At 35.1% G+C, this 24523-nt stretch overlaps 1 protein-coding gene across 1 annotated transcript; it reads right to left on the bottom strand.

Annotated features, from left to right (window-relative positions):
• Positions 1–10074: 10074 nt before the first annotated feature.
• On the bottom strand, positions 10075–22431 carry LOC145674862 (uncharacterized). Its single transcript, XM_081745099.1, has 2 exons — positions 21865–22431; positions 10075–13153 (listed from the first exon to the last, which is right to left on the bottom strand). Exons 1-2 carry the CDS (start codon positions 22227–22229, stop codon positions 11464–11466), a joined length of 2055 nt encoding a protein of 684 aa, XP_081601225.1. The 5' UTR covers positions 22230–22431; the 3' UTR covers positions 10075–11463.
• Between the last annotated feature and the right edge of the window lie 2092 nt (positions 22432–24523).

Below are 24523 nucleotides of genomic sequence, written 5' to 3'. Positions count from 1 at the left end.
AGGAAAGCGAGGACGATGTTACATGTATAAACACAGTAAGGTCAGATATTTTGCCAAGAGTGTTGTAAGTGGATTTGCCTAAGTCACGCAAAAATGATGTGTGGAGACTGCTGCAGAATTGAAACGTGAATATACCGCTATTAGGAGAAATCCTGGTTTACTTCTTTCTAGTTAATAAATATTTTATTTTCAGTACCGGTATTTAAGCAATAAAATAGTCACATAATTATCGAACTTAATTTTATCAAGAAAGGGATTGCCTCAATAAAAATGTATAGTTTCGCTTAAAGCGTATCCACTGTCTGGTGTTTGTATTTAATATTATAAATATAATACAAATTTAAATCCTAGTTCACATCTTATCAGACAAAAATGTTCCTGGGTCCAGGAGGCAAAATGTTACCATTCACAAAAAATTTTTTCACCTTACCACTATAAGGTTAAGAACAATGTATCTCACGAGGGTAGTGTACTGGCAGAGCGTAAACATTAGGGACAAGGAGTATGCTGATAGCGATTTGGTGTGGGGTCTAAAGTGAGGTAGTATATATTGCATGAATAAAGAGTGCTGAGTTTGGAAGCGTTTGTTGATATAGGTGATATTTACTTTTTCGATATATTAGTGTAATATGGACAAGTTATGCATTGGTATAGCTTCAGAGTGGGACTACGTAACCGGACAATGAAAGGTATGTGGAAAACTTTTGGTTAGAAGGTCAACAGTTTCTTTTATAGATTTTGAATAATGAAGTTATCCACACTGTAAATCTGTATGTTAAGTTGGGCAGTAACAAATCTTTGTATGTACTTAGGATCGTCTATGCATAAAATACAAAAAGACGGCATCAAACCGCAGAAAAGTTAAAGTTCGAGCTACTGCTTCTGGAAAAAAATTTGTGCTATCTCTATGTTTTATTATTTCTATTGTTAACCCAGTAGTAAGGCAACGGCTAGAGTCTGCGTTTGACAGTTGGAGATGCAGTGAAATATCGTTATCATTTATTGGTAGAGAACACTCAATTAAAATAATTTACAATGTTCAACTAAGATGGCAAGAAAAGAGTGAGAGTGACTTGGGCAACGTGATCCCACGCTAGAGAAGTGTGCCAAATCAAATGTTTTATATTCTGCGTTTAATGTGGTGATGTACTACCATGAGCAAAATAAATGACGCGTCTCTTTATTTTGAAGTGAGAAAATATCTCCGTTTTCTTTATATGTTCGAAATTTCGGAAGGTTTCCCCAGCAGGACAGGTTAATAACAAACCCGTTTTTAATATTTGTGTTAGATATTAGCTTAAAATAAAGAAATTAGAAGCAAAAAACATTAAATCGACAGAAATCTCGAGAATTACCAACTCTGCTAAAGTGGGAAATTTTCAAGAACACGAGGGAATTCTGCATTTCAACACGAAGCAGCGACATCTATGTCATTGAGAGAAATGTGGATTAAATCTACAAACTAAACTTTTAACGAATATTTCTAGTATGTCTTATTATATGCATTATCTGCTATCTCCAAATATATGAATATATGCTAAGTATTAACATAAAGATAGAGCAAATAGTGGAAATTATCTATGGAAAAGGACAAATTGGTAGGACGATCGTAATGAAATATCGTCTTTGCCGGAACAGGCTCAGTTCACGTAAAAAAGCAAATAGCTCTGTTAGTTAAAGCAACGAGTCAGTATGCTGAAGGTAGCGGGATCGATCCCATGGAAGTGCCGTTGTCTTTTTTATCACTACACTATGGTTATTTTATTTATTTTTTTATGTGGGAAAGAATCAAATTGTAACGTATGTGTAAAACTCATGACGATACCAAAAAAAGAAAAAATGCCGTTGTCGCACTTGCATTAGCGTCCCTAATTATGTTTGCAAACAGTTTCGTAATTATTTCCCCTGTGCTCACTGCTCACCATATGCTCGCTGGCGCATAATGAATGTTTCCCAGTAAATGTTAATTCTAATTTGGAGAATTTTATAAAGTTTCACAATATTTCTCACTAGATAGTCTTCTATCTACGTGTTTGGATATTTTGATAACAGATGTCCCTATTAAATGTTTAATTTTCCCTAGATGTTTAATTACGGAAAAGTTTTACAATGTATTTGTATTGAATTGAAATTGTTTTGAATTTACTACATAAGGTAAGTAGACCGAAGGAGGAGAACTCAACTAATTGATATTCTACGTAAAAGCAACCTATTGTAGAATGATGATGCTTCTTACCTTCAGCACATAATCTTTACGTTAGAGTCAGACAGAGAAAAATCCTGGTTTTTCCTCCTCTATGACCACCCATCTTAAACCTCTACATATCATTGTTCGTCTCACAAAATTTCGGTGCTCCAAAAACATTCAAATAATAATAATAATAATGATAATAGTAATAATAATAATAATAATAATAATAATAATAATAATAATAATAATAATAATAATAAAATAATAATCCTGAATATGCCATCCTTACATAATGTAAGGATATCTTAGTTTCCTAGTTTAAATCTTAAATATCTTTGTTTAAAATGCTTTCTTTAGTACTTATTTGAGCAACCATGTAGGAGGGGGTACGACTTTTTATTTTTCCCCTCTCATTTCAGTACCCTTCCAACAGAAAGTAATTTTTGATAAGCAGGACAGACAAAATTAATAAGAAATATATTTACAGCATCCTCTCCCCTTTCATTATTGGAATATCACGTAATATTTTTTATTCTACGAAAGATGGCCCTGTGCGGTTAGGGGTAGGTAACTAAAAAAATACCTAATATATAGCGCCCCTTGATTGTAATATTACCGCTTCTTTATTTGTACGAGGGAGCCCCTACACAATCAAGGGTGACAAAAAGAATAGGAAGAATGTCTATTGATTCCAGTGGTGGATCCAGCACGAACTCCTGGGGGAGGGGAGGGGAAGTGAAACTTTCTTTTGATGATGTGAAGCTGTCACAAATTACCACTTAACTAAACTAAACAATAGTGGGGGGTACCGGAACCCCGTCAGTTTAAATTGATGTAAAAGTTTAATTTTTGGCTTCATATTAAAGTTTTGGTTTCAAATGAGAATTTCAGTCCAAGTGGTCAATGATCAAATCTCGTGGGGCTCTTCAGTGTAGGCTAATACGGCCCCCTTATAAGAAAAGGCAAAATTATTAACATGTTTATAACTTTCGAATTTTTCGTCTATTTTAAAGAAATATTTTGCTTCGTATTAAAATGTTGGTTCCAAATGACAAATTCAGTCCGAGTGGACAATGATCAAATCTGTGGGGGGGGGGGGGGCTCTTCAGTATAGGGGGCTACGGCTCCCTTATGGAAAAAGGCAAAAATATGAAAATGCTTATAACTGCCGAATTTTCCGTCTATTTTAAAGAAATTATTGGCTTCAAATGACAATTTCAGTCCGTGTGGACAATGATCAAATCTCGGAGGGCTCTTCGGTGTAGGGGTTTCGGCTTCTTTATGGGATAAGATTCACGTAGTTGATATTGCAAAATTGTTTTGTATATATAAGTGGAAACTTGCACCATTTGGTTAATTTTACCTCTTATGTTTTGCAGATTCATATTCCAAGCAATAGTTACTTCGCAGAGCTAAAAGAAGGCACTTACTAGTTTCATTAAAATGAAATGTCTTTTATGAGAGGAGCAGACGAACGAACAGGCACCCAAACGTTGGTTGAGTCGTACGGTTGAAACTCGTTAAGCTCGCTTCAATTATTATTATTATTAATAATAATAATAATAATAATAACAAAGCATTGCAGGGACCTTTCGTGCAGGGGGTCCGTGGCTCGATTCCACTTCGTGCCAAGTGAAATTTGAGGTGGACAAATACCGTGTGCATGGGTATGTGTTTTCTTGAGATTTTCCATTTTCCTCCCACTTTCTTCATTTCACCATTTCATTCATCATCATTCTCCCTTAGCGTAGGTGCATAATCGTCCAACGTTAAACTAGATATTGCAATTTCAATAATAATAATAAAAATTAATTCAACTGAAAGGACTGTAATTTATGTGGACAGCAATTATCATAAATATGCAACTATTATAAAAACAATGCTTTGAGTAGAAAGATAATCCTTTCCAAGTGTTAACGAATGCGCACGAGATAAGACATGTCTCGAGAAAGAGACAAGACGCGCTTTGTGACATCCAAGATAATACGAGGCAAATGTTTTGGACACGAGATAGCTTGTAAAATGTCTCGTCTTGTCTGGAATGTCTCGAAAACAAAAGTCTAAGTTTTAAAATTATTTTTCAAGATGTATTCTCTCAGAAGTAGTTCTCTGCCTTAAAATTAATAACGACATTTGTGATTTAAAAAAAGATAAACAATGCCTAAAGTTAATAGTTAACTTTTCGAAAAGAAGCTTCATTAAGGGTGAACCTGAAAGATGTCCACAAACTTCGGGAGGTGATTCGTGACATCAAAAGGAGACAAATGGTCCTCTTACAGTTTTCGAATTCAGCTTCGTTGTCAAGATACAGAGTTACCAACTGGTCGTGTTTGAGAAACTCACTGGGAATAAATTCAAGTCCAAGAATAAACTACTACTCATATATTTTTCAGGTCAATTGACTTATACCATGTTGTAAGGTCAAATATTTATTTATGAAGTGTGTACAAAATTCGCCAGGGTCTTTTCTGAGAAAATCGTCGAGAAAAAGTCACCTCCAAGAATAAACTACCCCTCGTAAATTTTTCTAAGAGAAATATCTGATACTGCAATATAGGGTTGTTAATTAAATATTGATTAATGAAAAGTAAACAAAATTGTTAAAACCATTTTTGAGAAAATAGCGTTTTTCGATTTTCGGATGTTTGTAAACCACACTTATTTTAGGTGGTAGGAAAAAATGGAAAAGCTCCTGTAAGAATACTAAGTAAACCCTAAGTTTAAAATTTGGTGTAGATAAGTTGAACGGTATGGCCTCTAGGCGAGTGCATATAAAAGTGTGCCGAACGGACGGACCGGAAGGACGGGTGTCGAAAAGTCACATTTTCGGTATGTAGACGCCATGAAACATGTAAATCCGTTGAAATCTAAATTTGATATTATTTTCACAATCACTATATTTTCTTCTCTCTTTTGTCGCTCGAAAAAGAAAAGCCTGAGTTTACCACAAAAAGCTAGGGAGTTTCTCAAAAAATATTCAATTACAGGGCCACCGCACTAAACTTTTTCAATTCAATTTCTTAACTGTGTTAGGCCGCAGTTGTTACTGAAGTGTGTATTTGGATAATACGAATAAAATTTTCGTATTATTCAAATACATCGAATGTCAGATTATCGAATAAAAAACTTCGATTGAAGAAAATCCACACTACAAAACTAACTCACACTTTGAGCACATTTTCATTAGACATATAATAGACCAATTAATGCAATCATTGTTTATGAAATATGAAAAAAAAATCAAATGAGTCACTTTGGGAAAGTCGTTCAAAAAGAACACGTCAGGAGTAACCTACATCTTGTGAATTGTTTCGAACAATGAGTTAAGATATACTTTTGGTTATTAATGAAATATTTATTTGCGAAATTTGAACAAAATCGCCTGTCGTTCGAGAAAATTGTCGGGGAAATAACCTTGACCCCAAAAATAAACTATCCGTTGTAATTGTTTTTCATAGAAATGACTTATACTAAAATATAGGGTTATTAATGAAATACTTATTTATGAATTATCAATAAAATTGTCCGAGTAATTTTTGAGAAAATCGTGAGGGAAAAATAACTCCCCGAATAAACTATCTCTTGAGGATTCTTTCAGGGTAAGCGAGTTATTCCATATTACTAGGTTTTTAATGAAATATTTATTTCTGAGTACGAACAAAATTGCTTGACTCATTTTTGAGAAAACCGTGGAGGAAAAACACCCCCAATAGTAAACTACCCCTCGCATATTTTTTCAGGACAAACGAGTTTTGCCATATTGTTCGGTTATTAACGAAATATTTATTTTTGAAATATGAATAAACTCTTTTGAGTCGTTTTTGAGAAAATCGCCCAGACAACACTCCACCAAGAATAAACTACCCCTCGCATTTTTTTAGGACAAACGAGTTATGCCATATTGATAAGTTATTAATGAAATCTTTATTTATGAAGTATGAACGAAAACATTTGAGTCCATTTTGAGAAAATCACTGAGAAAAAACTCACCCCCTTAGTATAAACTACCCCTTGTAGATTTTTCTCCTAATTTAGTTATTTTACTTTATTATTTAACGAATATATTGAAAATTGTCAGAGACACGTATGCAGTAGTTTATTTCGGGAGGGGTCCGACTTCAATATTAGGATAAATTATAATAACATTTTAAAAGATAATCCCCAAAATTAGGCTAAATTTACAGAAAAGTTGGGGTTTCAGAGGGGGTCCGGACCCCCTGGACCCACCCCTAAATGCGTCCTTATTTGTCAGTAACATTTCCTCATTTTGAAACCCTCAAAAACTTCGGATAGACTATATAAAGGAAAACGAGTTATTTTCGATGAAATATCACTTCAAGGAGACGCGTCAGTTTTATTGCACATGGTGATATCCCACGTTCACAAGGGCAAGAATTCGTTTCCTCTGATTCTCTGTCATTGTGCTCTATCGAAAGGTTAGGTTAGTAACATATTACTCCTACGAACAAGCATGACTGGCAGATAGGAATACTGAACACAACTCCAGAGAAATGCATGCCGAACTTACGTTTATAGCTACGCTTTGGTGATTTGCCCTCAAGGTCAATCGAGTGGTAATTCAGTTTCGTCTCTGTTCTTAAGCCATGTTCGTATTACTTCGAACAGTTTTGATAATGAAAAGCATGCCTCTTAATATAACAGACTTCTTTCGCGTAAGAAATCGAAACTCAGTTGGTCAGAGCAACTAGTCTGTAAGAATTAGGTTGTTAGTTAGTTAGGAGCCCAGTATGAGTAAGGGTTTTTATTACTATTGTTTTTATCTTTTTTATGTGAGGAAAAATCAAATTGTGACATCGCGATATCAAATGTATTTGATTAGGTAGCTTTGTCTTAGCTAAACTTTAAACATCAGTAACCGTCGAAATTATTTCACTAACCGATCACTTACTGAACATTTCAAACACGTCAGACCAGTGGCATAACATGAAGGTTAACCTCTCCTCCGCAGTGATTAGTTATGCGTCCGTACTTTCAAGGGCGGACTAAGGGCCGGGCGACTGCCCGGGGCGCCAGAGAAAGAGGGGCACCAAAACGAGCCTCAAAAAGTAAATTTTATAATGTGCTTTCTACTGACGTTTTTGGTTTATATTCTTGTAAAGTAGTGGCAATTATATGATCTTTTTCCATTTCACTATGGAAGAAGAGAGTTTCATAGTACTAAGGGGGCTGTATCGAAAAATTGAGAGATGGCATGTAGAATAGAGAGTGCCGGGAATTAAGTATTGTTTGTTTGTTTGCTTGAGTTTAGCGTTCCACGGTTATGCCTTAATGGGAAAGGGAGATGTGGATACTAATTATAGTGGAATCCGAACCACTTTTATCGTTCAACAGTAATCCACCGGGAATTGGACCCGATACCACAGAAGGCAGGCGTGCTAGCCTCTAGACCAGGGGGGGGGGGTGGAGTTGGTATTGTTTATAGCGGGCCATATTCTTTGCGAAGTTGTCCTAGGTAATGGATTTCTTTTTGAAAATGGATTTAAAACAGGGGCGTCATTTAGGGAGGGCAGGGAGGGGCATTTGCCCCCCTGAGCTTGAGATGTATATAGATTTTATCATTAGAATAGTAGTAAATCAGTGAAAAACGCGAAATTTTACTTATATCAAGAGGTCTTGCCCCCCCCCCCCCAAAGCAAAATCTGAAATGACGCTCCTGGTTTAAACTATTAAAAACACTATGATAAAATGTAAAATATAGGCTACTACTAGGGGAAGGGCGCCAGAAAGTCACTTTGCCCGTGTGAAAATTTGGCCTGCTCCGCCCCTGCGTACTTTCTGTATATTTTTTGGCCTTGCAGCTTGTGCGGTCCCCACGCCACATTGTTGCGGGGGCGCTATTTACGCCTACCCTTCGAACGTAATTCAATAACTGTTTAAGAAATTCTACCATCAGCGTGGAAACGGGAATATATTTTTCTAATAGTCCCATAGAACTTTCACTCAGAACGCCAGATGCAATTTTTCAGAGTGGGCTCTGGCTAAGTAGAAGGAAGATCTGTTTCCTAAGTAAGTTGCTTTCAGAAAGTTTGCTATTTCTTTAACAGTGATGTAAATAAACATACTCATCGTTATTAGCTCGACACCAAACCATCCTGGACAAATCCCTCTAGAACAATGATCGGCAAAAGTTATTCTGCCTAATTTTATAAGCGACTCAAGGTTGAAACACTTGTTAACGAAAGCAATAATGAGTATATACTGCCTTGTTTCTGACAAAATATAAAGTCTTTTGTAATCTTTAGACACTTTTCCTATTCTTTTTGTCACCCTTGGTTGTGTAGGGAAGCCTCGAACAAATAAAGAAGAGGTAATATTACAGTTAAGGGGCGCTATAAATATATTAGGTATTTCTTTTGTTACCTAACCATAACGGCCTAGGGTCGTCTTCAGTAGAATAAAAAATGCTACGTGATATTACATTCACGAAGGAGGAAAGGATGCTCTAAATATATTTCTTATTCATTTTGTCTGCCCTGCTTCTCAGAAATTATATACCTTCTGTTGGAGGGTGCTGAAAAGAGAGGAGGGGAAATAAAACGTCGTGCCCCCTTATACATTTTAAATTTTGTGACGTGGTTGCTCAAATTATTACTAAAGAAAGCACTTTAAACTAAGATGTCTGAAGTTACAACATTATGTAAGGGTGGCATATTCAGGAATAATAATAATAATAATAATAATAATAATAATAAATATGAATGTCTTTGGAGAGCCGAAATTATGTGACACGAATCATTATGGGTAGAACTTTAAGATGAGTGGTCATAGGGGAGGAAAAACAGGATTTTTCTCTCTCTCTCTGACTCTCTAACGTTAAGATTATGTGCTAAAGGTAAGAAACATCATCATTCTATAATAGGTTGCTTTTACGTAGAATATCTATTACTTGAGCTCTCCTCCTTCGGGCAACTTTGCTTATGTAGTAAATTCAAAACAATTTCAATTTAAGACAAATATTTATAGAGAAAATTAAACATTTAATAGGGAAATCTGTTATCAAAATATCCAAACAGGTAGATAGAAGACTATGTAGTGAGAAACATTGTGAAACTATAAAATTCTCCAAATTAGAATTAACATTTACTGGAAAACATTCGTTATGCATCAGTGAGCACAAGGGAAATAATTACGAATCTGTTTGCAAACAAAAATTAGAGACACTAAAGCAAATGCGACGATATTTTCTTTTTCTTTTCTTTCTTTTCTTTTTTTTTTTTTGGTATCGTCAAGAGTTTTACACATATGTTACAATTTGATTCTTTCCCAAATAAAAAATAAATAAAATAACCTTAGTGATGAAAATGACAAAAGTACTTCCACTGGATTCGAACCGTCTACCTTCGGTATATAAACTCGTTGCTTTATCTAACTGAGCTATTTGCTTTTTTACGTAAGCTGAACCTGTTCTACAGTAAAGACGATTTTTCATTACGATTGGGCTAACAATTCGTCTTTTTCCATAGGTAATTTCCACTATTTGCACTATCTATACGTTAATACTTAGCATAGATTCATATATTTGGAGTTCGCTGATAATGCATATAATAAGACATACTAGAAATATTTCGTTAAAATTTTCGTTTGTAGATCTAATCCACGCTTCTCTCAATGACATAGATGTCGCTGCTTCGTGTTGAACTGCAGAATTCCCTCGCGTTCTTGAAAATTTCCCACTTTAGCAGAGTTGGTAACTCTCGAGATTTCTGTCGATTTAATGTTTTTTGCTTCTAATTTCTTTATTTTAAGCTAATATCTAACACAAATATTAAAAACGGGTTTGTTATTAACCTGTCCTGCTGGGGAAACCTTCCGAAATTTCCAACATATAAAGAAAACGGAGATATTTTCAAAAAACTTCAAAATAAAGAGACGCGTCATTTATTTTGCTCATAGTAGTACAGTAGAATACTGCCCAAAAGTGCAGTGAACAGAAAACCACCTTTAAAACCACTACAAAAACGTACAAAGCGTAACAAACAATTTTACAGACTGTGCCGTAAATATGGCTATTTAGTGGTGAGCGAAACATGTCTGAAAATATCAATAAGGAACAGTGGAATGTCGTTTCTCAACCAATTCTCTACATAGAAATAAGACCGCAAGACCATACAGGCGGATTGTTTGTAGTATTAAAATTAATGGGGCAGCAGAGCACAGAATGATCTCGTACGTGAGTGTGAAACTATTTGAGCAGAGGTAAGTCTGTCCAAAAACAATCTTCGTCGGGTGTTTCAGCAGACCATATAGGAACAGTGCTCTAAGTTTACTTGAAAGATGCCACGAACATTTCCAGATGTTGTCAGAAGGTGACAAAGTTGCTCATTTTGGTGACTATAACTTGAGCTTAGATATGGATCTACAATAAACGTGGGATAACGTCAGACACAAATGACATCCCTTCGTCGACTATTCTACTCAAACATCAATTTAGGATAGTACAATTTTCATAGCACGCGTAGAAATAACAGCGTAGATTATATCATCTCTATTCCTCCAACAGAATGCGACATCTCATATAAACTCTCCCCACGTGTGAGATTTTTGTCCTTTGTGGATTATCATTTACTTTGCAATATGTGAACCTTGAGTAAACGCCTTGCTAAGATCTTTGCATCTCTTTGGTGACTGACTTGTGTTCAACTGCGTTTCAATGTTTGAGCGTAGACTATATCGTCTTCCACACCTCTCACGTGTGAGGTTTTGATCTTGTGTGGCTGAACACGTATGAACGTTGAAAGAATTATATTCCAGGATTTTTGCAAGGTGAGATTTGGCTACTGTTTGGATTCACGTGTGTATAGCCAATTTTGAACGTAGATTAAATGCCTTACCACACTCTCGACATGTGTGATGTTTTACTCCTGTGTGGGTTAACATTTCTCTAGCCAAAGTTCAACGTTTATCAAATGACATACCACACTTAGGGCATATTAATGTGTAGCCAGAGTTGAACTTTGATTAAACTTCTAACTACACTCTTTGCATACCTAACCTCTTTCTCCTGTATGGATTAACATGTGTGTAACCAAACTTAAACGATATTTAAATTCGCCGTCACACTCGTAGCATGTGTGACATTTTGTTCCTCTGAGGATTAACATGTGTGCAGCCTAACAAGGAACCTCGACAACTAAATATGAACGACGAGTAAATGCCGGACCACACTCTTGGCACGTGTGAGGTTTTCCTCCTGTGCGGACTAACATTTGTGTAGCCAAAGTCGAACGTCTATTAAATGCCTCACTGCACTTTTAGCACGTATGAGATTTTTCCCCTGTGTGGATTAACACGTGTTTAGCCAATTCTGAACGTCGATAAAATGCCTTACCACACTCTTGGCACGTGTGAGGTTTTTCTCCTGTGTGCATTAACAAGTGTGAAGCCAAAGTCGAACGATTATTAAATGCCTTACCACACTCATGGCACAAGTAAGGTTTATCTCCTGTGTGGATTAAGGTGTGTGTAGCCAAATGTGAACGTCTACTAAATGCCTTACCACAATCTTGGCACGCGTGAGGTTTTTCTCCTGTGTGCATTAACATGTGTGAAGCCAAAGTCGAACGATCATTAAATGCCTTACCACACTCGTGGCACAAGTAAGGTTTATCTCCTGTATGTATTAACGTGTGTCTAGCCAAATGTGAAGGTCTACTAAATGCCTTGCCACACTCTTGGCATGTGTGAAGTTTTTCTCCTGTGTGGATTAACATGGGTGTAGCTAAATGTGAACAATGAGTAAATGCCTTACAACACTCTTGGCACGTGTGAGGGTTTTCTCCAGTGTGGATTAACATGTGTCTGGCTAAAGTCGAACATCGATTAAATGCCTTGCCACACTCTTGGCACGTGTGAGGTTTTTCTCCTGTGTGGATTAACATGTGTGTAGCCAAATTTGAACGTCGATTAAATGCCTTGCCACACTCTTGGCACGTGTGAGGTTTTTCTCCTGTGTGGATTAACATGTGTGTAGCCAAATATGAACGATGAGTAAATGCCTTACCACACTCTTGGCACGTGTGAGGTTTTTCTCCTTTGTGTATTAACATGTGTGTAGCCAAATGTGAACGTAGAATAAATGCCTTTCCACACTTTTGGCAGATGTGAGGTTTTTCTCCTGTGTGTATTAACATGTGTTTAGTTAAAGTTGAACGTTCAGTAAATGATTTACCACACTCTTGGCACGTGTGAGGTTTTTCTCCTGTGTGGATTAACATGTGTGTAGCCAAATGTGAACGATGAGTAAATGCCTTACCACACTCTTCGCACGTGTGAGGTTTTTCCCCTGTGTGGATTAACATGTGTGTAGCCAAATGTGAACGTTGATTAAATGCCTTACCACACTCTTGGCACGTGTGAGATTTTTCTCCTTTGTGGATTAACATGTGTCTAGCCAAATGTGAACGTAGAGTAAATGCCTTACCACACTTTTGGCACATGTGAGGTTTTTCTCCTGTGTGGATTAACATGTGTTTAGTTAAAGTTGAACTTTCAGTAAATGATTTACCACACTCTTGGCACGTGTGAGGTTTTTCTCCTGTGTGGATTAACATGTGTCTAGCCAAATGTGAACGTTGATTAAATGCCTTACCACACTCTTGGCACGTGTGAGGTTTTTCTCCTGTGTGAATCACCATGTGCCTAGCCAAACTTGAACATACTCTAAACTCCTTTCCACATACTCCACATATGTGAGATTTTTCACCTGAATGCACTAACTCACCACTTGACATAGTTGAACTTTGAGTAGAGCCTTTATCACTATTTTGGGACGTATGACTTTTTTCACTTTCCTGTGTCACCATATTCTTTGTCAAACGTGATCGATGAAATTCTTTGCCAAACTGCGTCGAAGTATCAGATTCATCATAAGAATGAGAAATGGATTTATTTAATGTAGTAAACGTATTCCCTTCTCCGTGGAAAGCAAAGATGTTATCGCGCCTGTAACAAATTCAACAAACAATGAAATGTAAATGGAGATAATGATTAAGTAGCAAGCAAACATGTAATCATTCGCTATATTACATGTTTTATTACATTAAATATTGTAGAAATATGAAATGGAGTACCATATCACTATTGTCTCAAAATAAGTTGCTGTAGTTTGTTTCACTATATCAAATTAAACTATCATTTATATCGTGGCGGACATAAGCCTATGACCATGTATTGTCGGCTGTCTTGACACAAATGCACAGTATGAGAATTAAATCTGTCTTATGTGTAGATTCGTGTGGAGAAAAAACCAACTTGCGATCCAAAGGTTTAAGAACAACTCAACGTACTAATAGAAACTGTACCGAAGGTAATTCACTTATATCATCATAAGAGGAACACGAAAGACGTTTTGAAACCAATTAAAAAATTACATACAACTTTCCAAGCTGAGGCAGAGAAACTTAGAGTAACAAGACTAAAGACGAATCATTTACAGCGTTGTGATCGTGGTTCAGTGGTCTAGGGGCTTGACCAGTAATCTCGAAGTTTTTCGATCGAATACACGTCAAGCATTTTTTTTTTTTTTTTTATTTTAGGAATTTTGATGGAAATAGATCGGCGATAACACACGCTTCATTACATTCAAATATTTGAATACACTTTTGTTTCAGCACTTGAACTATCAAATTTTCAGGAATAATACTAACAATAATAACAATTATCTCGAAGAATATTTAAAAATTAAAAACTTATTATCGCTCAGGTCGTACCATTACAAGCAGAAACGTGATATTAGGCAAAAAAAAAAATTCGGTTTTGTGTAATGTTGCCCATGAAAAGACGAATTTCTCATCTCGATTCTAAAACAAACCAAACAAAATCGGGATGAAACATTTTAATTCTAGACGGGACAAGGTTAACTCACACTATAGTCATGCTTTGGAGATGAGAATCGAGACGAGACCAAAACTATCGTATCTCATCTGATCTCGATTCTAGAAATAGTGTATGCCACTCTTTAAGCAACAATTGCTCTGTAGACTGAATCTTATACATCATTTTGATAAGATTTCAGAGCTCAATGAATTATGGCCTGTGTATATATTTTTGTAGCAAAGCTTTTTTAATTAAATCTGCAAACTTCACAAGTTAGTTTATTACAAGCTTTAGTTTTCAATTATATTCAGTTCTTTTTTTTAAGTTTTTTTCCTGAAAACGTACAGTAGAATATATTCTACACGAAATATTAGCGGAAATCTTTCGTTTAAATTAGAGTAGCTGTAGAAATGTCTCATGATGGTACGGAACCTGTTTCTCGAAACGCCTTCGACTTCTTCTGTATCTTAGCCAGCATAACCATTAGTTAAAAACAACTGTAATTACGGCTCTTGTGAGTTCAGAATCCCTACTTTTTACACCAAAATTACCTCGAAACTTTCCGTTATAACATTTAACTTTTCTTTATAACATTTAGCTAGTTGTAGGGAAACTTTCCGTTATAACATGTAGCTAGTTGTAATAACGTATCGAGAGGGTATGTGCTGTTGGTCCTGACACTTCTCTCGAATCCCGACTATTTTGTAACTTATGGCTTACGCTACGGGTTATTTTACAGGCTTTAATACAATGTGTCCTCATACGGAATTTGTTACCTATATTATTATTATTATTATTATTGTTGTTGTTACTGAATATTTGAGACCTCAATATTACGTCACACTGCCGTAGCAAAGCTGGGATAAATGCAATAAACAAGTGACAAATCTTGGGAAAAAGATTAAAATCAATGTGAAGGTTACGATTATAATTACAAGAATCTAACAACTACCAAAAAACAAGATTTCAACCACATGGCGACCGTTTTCCGGGTTAAATTATAGTAATCTTCCTACAACTGCTTTTACAATACCATTATACAGATAACGTGTTGAGTTTGGAGCTGATAAGCCTAGTGTCGACAGTCAATTTCTATCAGATCTTCGGCGAACACAATTAATTAAAAATAAAGCAGAGTGATAGAAAAAAACAAGAACTAAGTAATGTAGATTTTTCACGTAAGTTAAGTAAATATGTTTTGACCTTGAGAGCAACAGAGAGAATAATGTAGCTCATAAAATTTTTTCTTGTTGATTTTTAATTCTATGTAGATGTGAGTGGATAGCAAACAGCTGATTGAGTATACACACATACATACATGTTTTACACTATGCACCTTCATGTGCATTTATGAATAAGAGTAAATGTTTTAATACTAATACACAATAACACACTGAGCAAGGCTATGTGATAATGTGTAAAAAGAAAACAGTATCACGTGACAGTTTCAACACAATAACTGTGCAAACAAACAGAGAACATATAGAGAATGTTTCGGAAAGCAGGAATTAGGACGTACAGGAAAAGAGGAAGCAGAATAATTGAACTAGTCAGAAGAAAAAAGAGAAAAGCAATAGCGAACAAAGATCAAGGGGGAGTAATATATAGAGTAGGATGCGAGGAGTGTAACAAAATTTTCATAGGAGAAACAAAAAAAATTCAAAAAAAGGATTAAGCAGCACCAGGATGTTGTAAGACTGAAAATGGACAACAATCCGATACACAAGCATCAGAAAGGAACAAACCACAGGATAGGGTGGGAAGGAGCAGAGGTCATAGAAGTAGAGAACAGGACTTTGGTGAGAAAATGGAAGGAAGCCAGAGAGATTATGAAAGCAGGACGCAAGGTGATGAACTGGAATGCAAGATTCTCGATAAATAAAGAGTGAGAGAAGATTCTGCTTAAAGAAGAAGGAATAAAAAGGGAGAAGAAAGAAAGAGAAACAAAATAACAAGGATAATTAGAGGACAGGACGCATCCAGCGGAAAAAAGTAAACCTTTAATTTGACACGTGTGCAGCTAAAAAGTGAAAGTGAAAACTAGACAAGTGTTATTTTTTAAAGAAGGGGCGGAACCTAATTAAAATTGAATTCCGGACAGTGTATATAAGTGATGACCAACTCCCAGCAACCAGAAGGAGTGGAAGTCTGATGAAGACACAGTTATTGTGTAGAAACTGTCACGTGATACTGTTTTTCAAATATTATCAAATGGCCTTGCTGAATGTGTTATTGTGTATTAGTACAAAATGGAATCAAAGCCTGATAGAATAGTTATAGAAAATATTTTATATATGGTACTAGTTTATATCTGTGTTAATTTTATATTGAAGCACTTCGCAAAATGAAACCTGAGTTGTAAAAACAAGGATTGGTTGTTAATGATCGTAATATCAAAATTCTTAGTGTTTCATGTTTTAAGCGCATGTTTCTTATTTTCGTATTAAACTCAGACATTTATATTTTTGTACTTTGAATTAGTTGCTCGTATCTCATATCAATATGGAGGCTAGTGTTTTAGAACAATTTCAAGCAATATTGACAGAAGAATTAGAGAAAAAATTAGAAACCATGGCTCAAAAATGGTAATGAATATTGGATGCCTAGGACAAAAAATACATGAATCAGTAGGTGATCTTCAAAAGCCTGTAACAGAAACGATTTGGGAGCGTAGGAAAGAGCGAATTGAATGCCAAAGCAGACAGCTTACGTATTAATATGAAAGTATCCAATAATTCCTTAACTGAAGTACTCTCTGAATTAGTTAACGCGGCCAATCATGTTGATTCAGTAACTGCTGAGTTTAAAAAAAGTGTAGCGGAATGAAAGAAAGGTCTCACTGTGTTCTATGAATACATGCGAACGGCACAGATAGAGTGTAGGCAAACCAACAAAAAAAAGAGTGCAAGGCGGAAAAGAAACCGTCTTGAATTCGAGCCAGCCCAAGTTGTGAAAGACATGTGCCAAATAAACCAGAAAGTCGATTACAGTCAGGAAAAGGAAATATGCAGTGTAGAGATAGCAAAAAAGAAGAATCGTTACGCGTACCTGTAAAAAATTGCTTCTAATGAAATTCTTTTGCCGGCAAGGGATACCGATGTTTCACACATGATAAGCGGTAGCGTTCAGGTTGCGCGTATCCGCCCTCTTGAAAAAGCCAGGGAAGGCTTGAGAGTTGAATTGATGATTTTGTGTGATAACGAAGTTACAGTGTTGTCTGTTTTGTGTCGCAGGCAAATGGTTTTGCGCGAATTAAAGAATTCAAATTTGTCTTTGTAACAGTGTATGTCTAACGTAAGTTGCACTTTAGTGCTGCAAATCCATTCCGACTTTATCAGCTTTGAATATTGTAGAAGAAAACGACTTCAAATTCACAATAGACCCGCCAAGCGAATTCTGTTTTACATAGTGAATGTCTCTACCGTAAACAAGCGTAACACTTCCAATAAAGCACACGCAGTCGAAAGTATATTTCCGTTATAGAACCGAAATGTAACACAAAAGTTAAGAAGAAAAATAAGATGGCCAATGATACCCAGTTGAGTTTTCGTAATACATTATTAACGTAAACTCGATTTCGAGAAGCATAATCAGTAGAATTAAAATGAGCAGACGTGATCATATCAGTAAATCAGATGCAATATTTATTAATTTTCAGTTGCCGAAATGTTTGAATTTTCAAGCTAGTACTTCACTATTGCGAAATTGTAAAAAGCGAAAGTTTAAGTGTAGTGCTACACAAAATGTAGACATGTTGATTGCTCATGATGAAAACAATGTGCGTCGACCTCCACGTACAGCGTACTCTCAGCACGCACAACCACACATTAGGCGTGCAGAAGGAAATAAGTTGAGAATAAAAGGAAAGTGCCTTGGTAAGCGTAATTCGGAACGCACTAAACTCGGTCAAAGACGAACTACATGCAAATTAAAGTCGAGCTGTAGGCGAGGTTATTTCGAGTCAAACATGCGGAAGAAGTATACATCGACTCCGAAGAACACCAGAAAGCTTAAGCGAAAACACGTACGAACATTTTATAGTACACTACATTTCAAAATATAGTAATAGTAAGCGCAAAAATAAAAAAAAAAATTATGACAGGTATCGCAATGCAGCGTAAATCCAAACGTCGTAAAGGAAGGCTTGTCATTACGTGGAAATTTAGTAAATACGCTGTAAAAAGGAGAAAAGTTCCGAAATTAAACAAACTAACTGGAAATGTACATGTAACCGTACTAAATTACAGCTTACAAGCGTAACCGGCACAGATGGAAAATTAAAATCTTAGCACAAAAAAGGCGTGAACTTCACCCCAACTCGGGTTAAACCCGGGAAGAGATGAGAAATCAGAAATACCGAATTTGAACTTTTAAACTTTTAGATTATGAAAAAAGTATTACTGTTTATTTATTTGATTATTTCCCCGAATTTCGAAGGTTACTTTTCAGAATCAAAGTGTGTGCCCACCGTCACTGACGCACCAGCCCAAGAAACCATCAATATCGCCCTACAATCAGATACGTTTACTTAGATGTCAGTTTCCTTACAGCATTTGGAGGTGAAAGATGAATGTGGAAAGGAAAGGAAAGACAGCATTGGAAATTTTAAACAGGTAATTGATTTAGAACGCGATTTCCGACTTTGAAATTGTAATAATACCTCACCACTTTTGAAAAGTATGGCTATCCCGTTTTGGATGCGGACTTTCAGTATCGAATTCTTATTAGGATGTTTAAGATTTGTACTTTTTTTTTCAGGTCTTTCCAGTTTTGGGAACCATATTTCATGATAAAATTTTATTATTAAATTTTGCTTGAGTTTTTTATCATTCTCCTTTATGTTTATATTAACATTAACTGTCCCCATACAATCAAGCATTTAGAGACTTGTTAGGCAATTAGATATAATTACGAACATAATTAGAGAAGTACTAGTAATAACTACAATTAATCATAAAGTTAAAATTTTGGGTAATTAAAAAATGTGCTCTTCAGATAGTGAAGTTTTTCATCTGATTGTGATTGTATATTGAAAAAAATATACGAAATTTGTAATGTAAGATCAAGTCGCCGTCAAAATACTGTAAGTTAAACACAATTTAGTATAATATTGAAAGTAATTGACAATAACCTTGAATTTGATAAAGTTGCTCGTTGATTTGTTCATCGTTCAATATATACATGCAGTCCACTATGAAAAGTCAATGTGCATTCAATGTGACTAATGATAACTGAAGTTAATTGACTTCAGAGAAAGCGATATTATAAGTTATGAAGAGTTGAAGGTTAAAATATAGTTCATCCCCTAGAAACATCTCTACTTTCGTTATAAAATTAAAGTGATGAAACCAGTCCGACGCCTGGTTGGGTTCCAGCTAATGTTCAAATTCGGCAATTGACTAAAATTTCAAAATTTTGTTCTAATTTTTAATGTTTGGCATAATTAGAGAAAAGTATAATGGTAATAAGATTGATGTTCGGATTTTAGATTTTGATATAATAATTAGTTTTGATTTGGATTTATAGAAAATAATTAGAGTTTTGATTTGCATTTAGAGAAAGTAAATCAAATGTTGTTCTTTTTGATATTTGAAAATAACTCTTGTATTCTTGTGCCGGGAATCATAAACCGATCTCGAGAAAAAGAAAAAGGGAAGCCCGTTTACGATTCCACGTTACCCTTTACTACGATAAACACCGGATACTATGATGTATCGATAGTACGGAGTGCCTACGTCAGTTACACAGTATATGGTAATACTAAGGTTTATGTTATGAGAACATATTCAGATTGCTACGTACGAGTAGGCACTGAACAACAATAATGTTTAATGAACAAGTTAATATTACTGTTATCTTGTGTTTCACTATTGTGACAAATGCTCTCGGATGTGACTTTATTCTCGATAAAGATAAGTGCAATTGCTAGTAAGCCACACATAAGTATTAGCTAGAGCTCTTTAAAAGGTTACATTTGTAAACCTACCAATTTTGTAGGTACGAGCGGGCCTGAAGTAATACTAACGATTAAAAAATTGATGAATTGAAATGTGAGGCTGTAGCATTAAATCTCCTCCCAGGGTGTATTTCTTGTCGTCTTCTTCCTTATATTTATTTTCTTAAAATGCCTCCTCAAGGCCTGAATGTTGACAGCCCAATTGGGGTTCGGACATTAACCCTGATTTGTCATGACTTGAATACCGAAGGCATGCAACTAGGGTGGTATGTAAGGTCTTAGGGTAGAAGCGATTCATTCGAATCGTCAGGGACCCTGCAAGCTTCAACTGTAAGAGATTGTCAGAACCGTTGGTTTTAGGATCCAATTCATTAATCTGTATTTTTAATGAATGACATACAACCTGTGTTGTCAAATAATTAAACACAGAATGGCGCTCCGTATGGCTTAACCGCCGTTTTACTAATTTATTTGTATTAAAATGTTCAAACGGTTATCAGTTACGTTGTATAATGCAAGTTACAATGTATAATATAACGAAACTAACTTAACATTGACGGAAATTCTTTTAAAATTTGGCGGTCCTTACAGTGACTGTTTTCCACGCTACTACAACAACAAAGCCTCTCTGTAATTAGAACTGATGCTGACCCCAACATTAACACCAAAATAGAGTTACATGTTCTATCGTAGGGGGTAGTTGAAACTTCGTGTACCGTATACAGTTCATGGTTTCACCGACGGAGGACTGTGAAACTCTCTTCATATTTTGGCAAAGTAATGCCCGATGTGCAAAGTAACCCCTTGTCAAGGTAGCTAGTAACCACTGTAAGCGAAATGAAGTATCAAAATTTAGTGTGGCAAATCATAACACGGAACTATGAAAATGCTTGGGAATGAAGGGATCCATATAATTAAGAAGTTACGTCCCTAATGTATTGTGTTACTTTGGAACACAAATATACAAGCAAAGAAAGCATTTCAGCATGTTACCTATAAAATACTTAGGAACGTACAAGAACACATTCAACACGTAAGACGTGTAAGTCATCCTAAATACAGAATTTTGCGCTATCTTTTTTTACCCACATTCTGCGTAATGCCCTAATCTGCATAGCACTCTTATTTTTACCGGCCATCTAGCACATGCTGATTAGCGTTGTTTTTACAATAATTCATATATTATGTACGTACACCAAGCCTCTAAAGTGATCCCATATTGAAAAATGCAGGTCCATACCCTAAAAAAGATTCCTGGGAATGTAAAAAGTCGACTTCCTTGAACAAATGTGTGAAGCTATGAAATGGACTGATGTATGGACCTAATGAACATCCATTGTTGGTTAAAATATTCTTTATCCTGTATTTTACTTATGTCTTTCGAAGCCAGCCGGAAAAATCAAGCTAGACCCATTTGAGCTAAATCAAAATAAAATCACAAACGTCCATAGTTTATGTTCGAATATAATACATTACAGGTTTACATTTGTAAAATTTTAGAATAATTACCATTCTTATTATTTGGTATTTTACATAAGTCTCTATATAAATAAAACAATATCGTCGAGAACCCATATTTTAAATATGTGAACAATTAGTGAGAAATGTGTAACCAATAATAACGAAATAATTATTTTATCGAGATATGAACTACATAAGAATTGTATGGATCGTATCAATCTTGTTATTATTTTTATTTGGTATACAGCTTGTCTATGTGTGCCATGTCATTTCCAAATTGTAGGCTACTAACTAACGTTCATGATATCTCCCATACCTAAATATTTCTCGTGAAGTATTGCTTTTAACCAACAAAATTTCCGAAACCATGTAATCGTATTATCAATCTGAGCCAATTAGTTAATGAAAAATTGAACATTACCTTTCTGGCCGAACTGAATTTAAACTTTTTGTTGTTAATTGTTGGGAGTCATTAGAATACGACGCGCAAGTCTCCTGAACCACAATTTTTCTTAGCGTTTCTATATTACTTTCAAATTCAGGATCTTCTTCTAGTGCTAATTCTGATTTCACCCTATCAACGTTTAGTTTCACATCCAAAGAGCACTTAGCTTTATCCTTGTCCACTGATACATCTCCTTCCGTTGTAGATAATATTAACTCTTTGTTGTCATTCATTAGTTCGTATGTCCACCCTCTCCCTTCGAGCGGATCATCACTAGGTAAGTCATAAGCAATTTCTTCTTTGCACATCAATTCCGACTTAACAGACGCCTTACCAGCCATTTTGAATTGAAATATAATAAGAATTTAATACTGTTCTTATACTCCCCTTATATTTTACGCTGCCAGTGTTAATGAAATGATTTACAAGTACGTTCACAAGAGCAACTTTATATTTCCAATCTTCTTCTTCTTCCTCTTATTCTTCTTCATCAACCACTACTCCTCTCTCGGCAATTGATTGTTTGTTTGTAGTAAGCATTAAAAAATTTGGTAATAGTATAGATGAGAACCCCCTGTCTTCCGTGCTCGAGGATACTTCATATTATATATTTATACGTTACCAAATTAAATCACTGTGTTGTCCTCATTATATGTGCTTAACATTCTGTTTTTACTTTCTAGAATAAATTTTGTTGATTTCGATTCGAAAAATGTTAAATATTTTTAAATTTATATCATGATGCAGACCAAAATCCTTGTTGTATATAGTGTAATGCGCTATAGCATATAAAGTACAAGGGCAAATAGGTACGTTCTTTTTTATTTTCGTATCAGTGGATAAGTAAATGAAAGTGGGTTTGTTACCCCCTTTCTAAGTTCGTAGATACTCAATGAATAATCCATAAAAGTATGAGCGTCCAGCTTCTTCTGGAACTCAGACGGTCTTACGTATACTATATCCAAAAATTTTTGCATAGTATCATTATCACTCTATTGAACAAGAATATCGGCAATTTAGAAAGGTAATTAAACGTGTAAAATGTAAATATTAGAATAGTTGAAAAATGATAAAAAAGTAACAAGATGTGTACAAAGTCATAAAACAGATAGAAAGTAGTAAGTATGATAAAGCGAAAATACGTGATAAAAGAAGTGTCGCAATCGGGAAAAAGTCAAATTTCAGGTTCAGGTTCAGGTTCAAGGTATTTTCCTTCCTTCTCTTCGGAAGTTTGGTTCCTGAAAAAAGAAAAAAAGAGAAATAAAGTACTGCCCTTTTTTCATTTCAAGTTTTCCATTTTCTTTTTCCATCAAAATTCAAGAAGTTCTTTGTTTTCTTATATATTTGTTTCTCACTTAGTTCCCTTCCATTTACATTAAAGCCTAGCCTCCAAGCTTATTCAATCAAATTTCCTTCCTTTTTCATTTAATCGATCCATTTCAATTTTTCCCCGATTTTAAGGTTTCTACACATTTTAACAATAAGTGTTCTAATGTTTCGTCTTCTTTAAAACATAATTAACATTTTTCGTTCACTTCTTTAAATTTTTTAATCTTACCCTTGTTTCAAGGCTCCCTGACCTGGCTTTGAAAATAAAAATGCTTCGCAAATCATTGTTCATATAATTTATTTTCTTATAACGCTTTTTATATGTTTATATTCCTTTCAAACTGCTCTTCTTGACACCTTCTTCATACCACTTTTCCTGTGCTTTCTCTTTAATTGTTTCTTCTGTGATTTTTTGGAGAGCAGTATGGTACAATAGGAAAAGATCAGAATAAGGAGAGAATTTCGAACAGATAAAGGGGGCTGAAGGCCAAGTTCAACAGAACAAGAGGTAGAGAAAATTGAGGAGTGTAAAATGACTGGGAAAAAGTGTAGAAAAATGAGGGAATGTATGAACTTGTAAAGGAAAGAAAAAGTGTGTAAGTTCAGTAAATATGTATAGAAAACCCCACACAACTCTCGTCATCACAGGACACACAAAGCACGATGCACTCGCCATAACGGCCACTTTACTCGATATTTCATGGATACTCTCCCAGCAATTATAGACGGTACTTGCAATCAAATACACAATCAGGTTTTAATATGATACAGAATAATTGCTTATTGAAAAAATTAGTTCTTCTTCTTCTTCTTCACAAATATAAAGCCCGACCTGACAAAGACCATTGGAAATTTATAATGTGTTTGAAACCACTGTTGTATACATGTTGAAGGCATGAGCTACCACTGACTTTATATATTAATAATAATAATATTATTAATAATAATAATAATAATAATAATAATAATAATAATAATAATAATAATAATAATAATAATAATAATAATCATAATAATAATAATAATAATAATAATAGTATGCATAACAATAAACGAAAAGTGGTTGGTGTGTTTTCTTTGTACTTTTGTTTTGATATCATTATTGTTTTCCACCGTAAATTAAATTGCACTAGTTATTTGTTTCGTTTATTCTATTTGTAAAATGTTAACTTTTACCAATGTCAACTCATTCAAGAATAGTGATAGGCAGTGGGAATATTTACGGTGGAAAGGAAAATAAAAAACGGGAATATTCCCGGGTTGTTCTCTTGCATATCAATTTCCGGGAAGGAATTTATTTCCATTT

Source organism: Thermobia domestica, chromosome 18 (assembly GCF_964235325.1).
Source record: "Thermobia domestica chromosome 18, izTheDome1.hap1.1, whole genome shotgun sequence".
NCBI lineage: Eukaryota > Metazoa > Arthropoda > Insecta > Zygentoma > Lepismatidae > Thermobia > Thermobia domestica.
The sequence above is the reverse complement of the archived record's forward strand: the minus strand, read 5'-3'. Positions and strand labels throughout refer to the sequence as shown.

Excerpts from the sequence above, each read along its gene's own strand:
- LOC145674862 (XM_081745099.1), bottom strand. The coding sequence starts at position 22,229 with ATGGCTGGTAAGGCGTCTGTTAAGTCGGAATTGATGTGCAAAGAAGAA. Across the intron at positions 13,154-21,864 it reads AATTCAGTTCGGCCAGAAAG|GCGCGATAACATCTTTGCTT; the intron begins GTAATGTTCAAT and ends AATTTGTTACAG.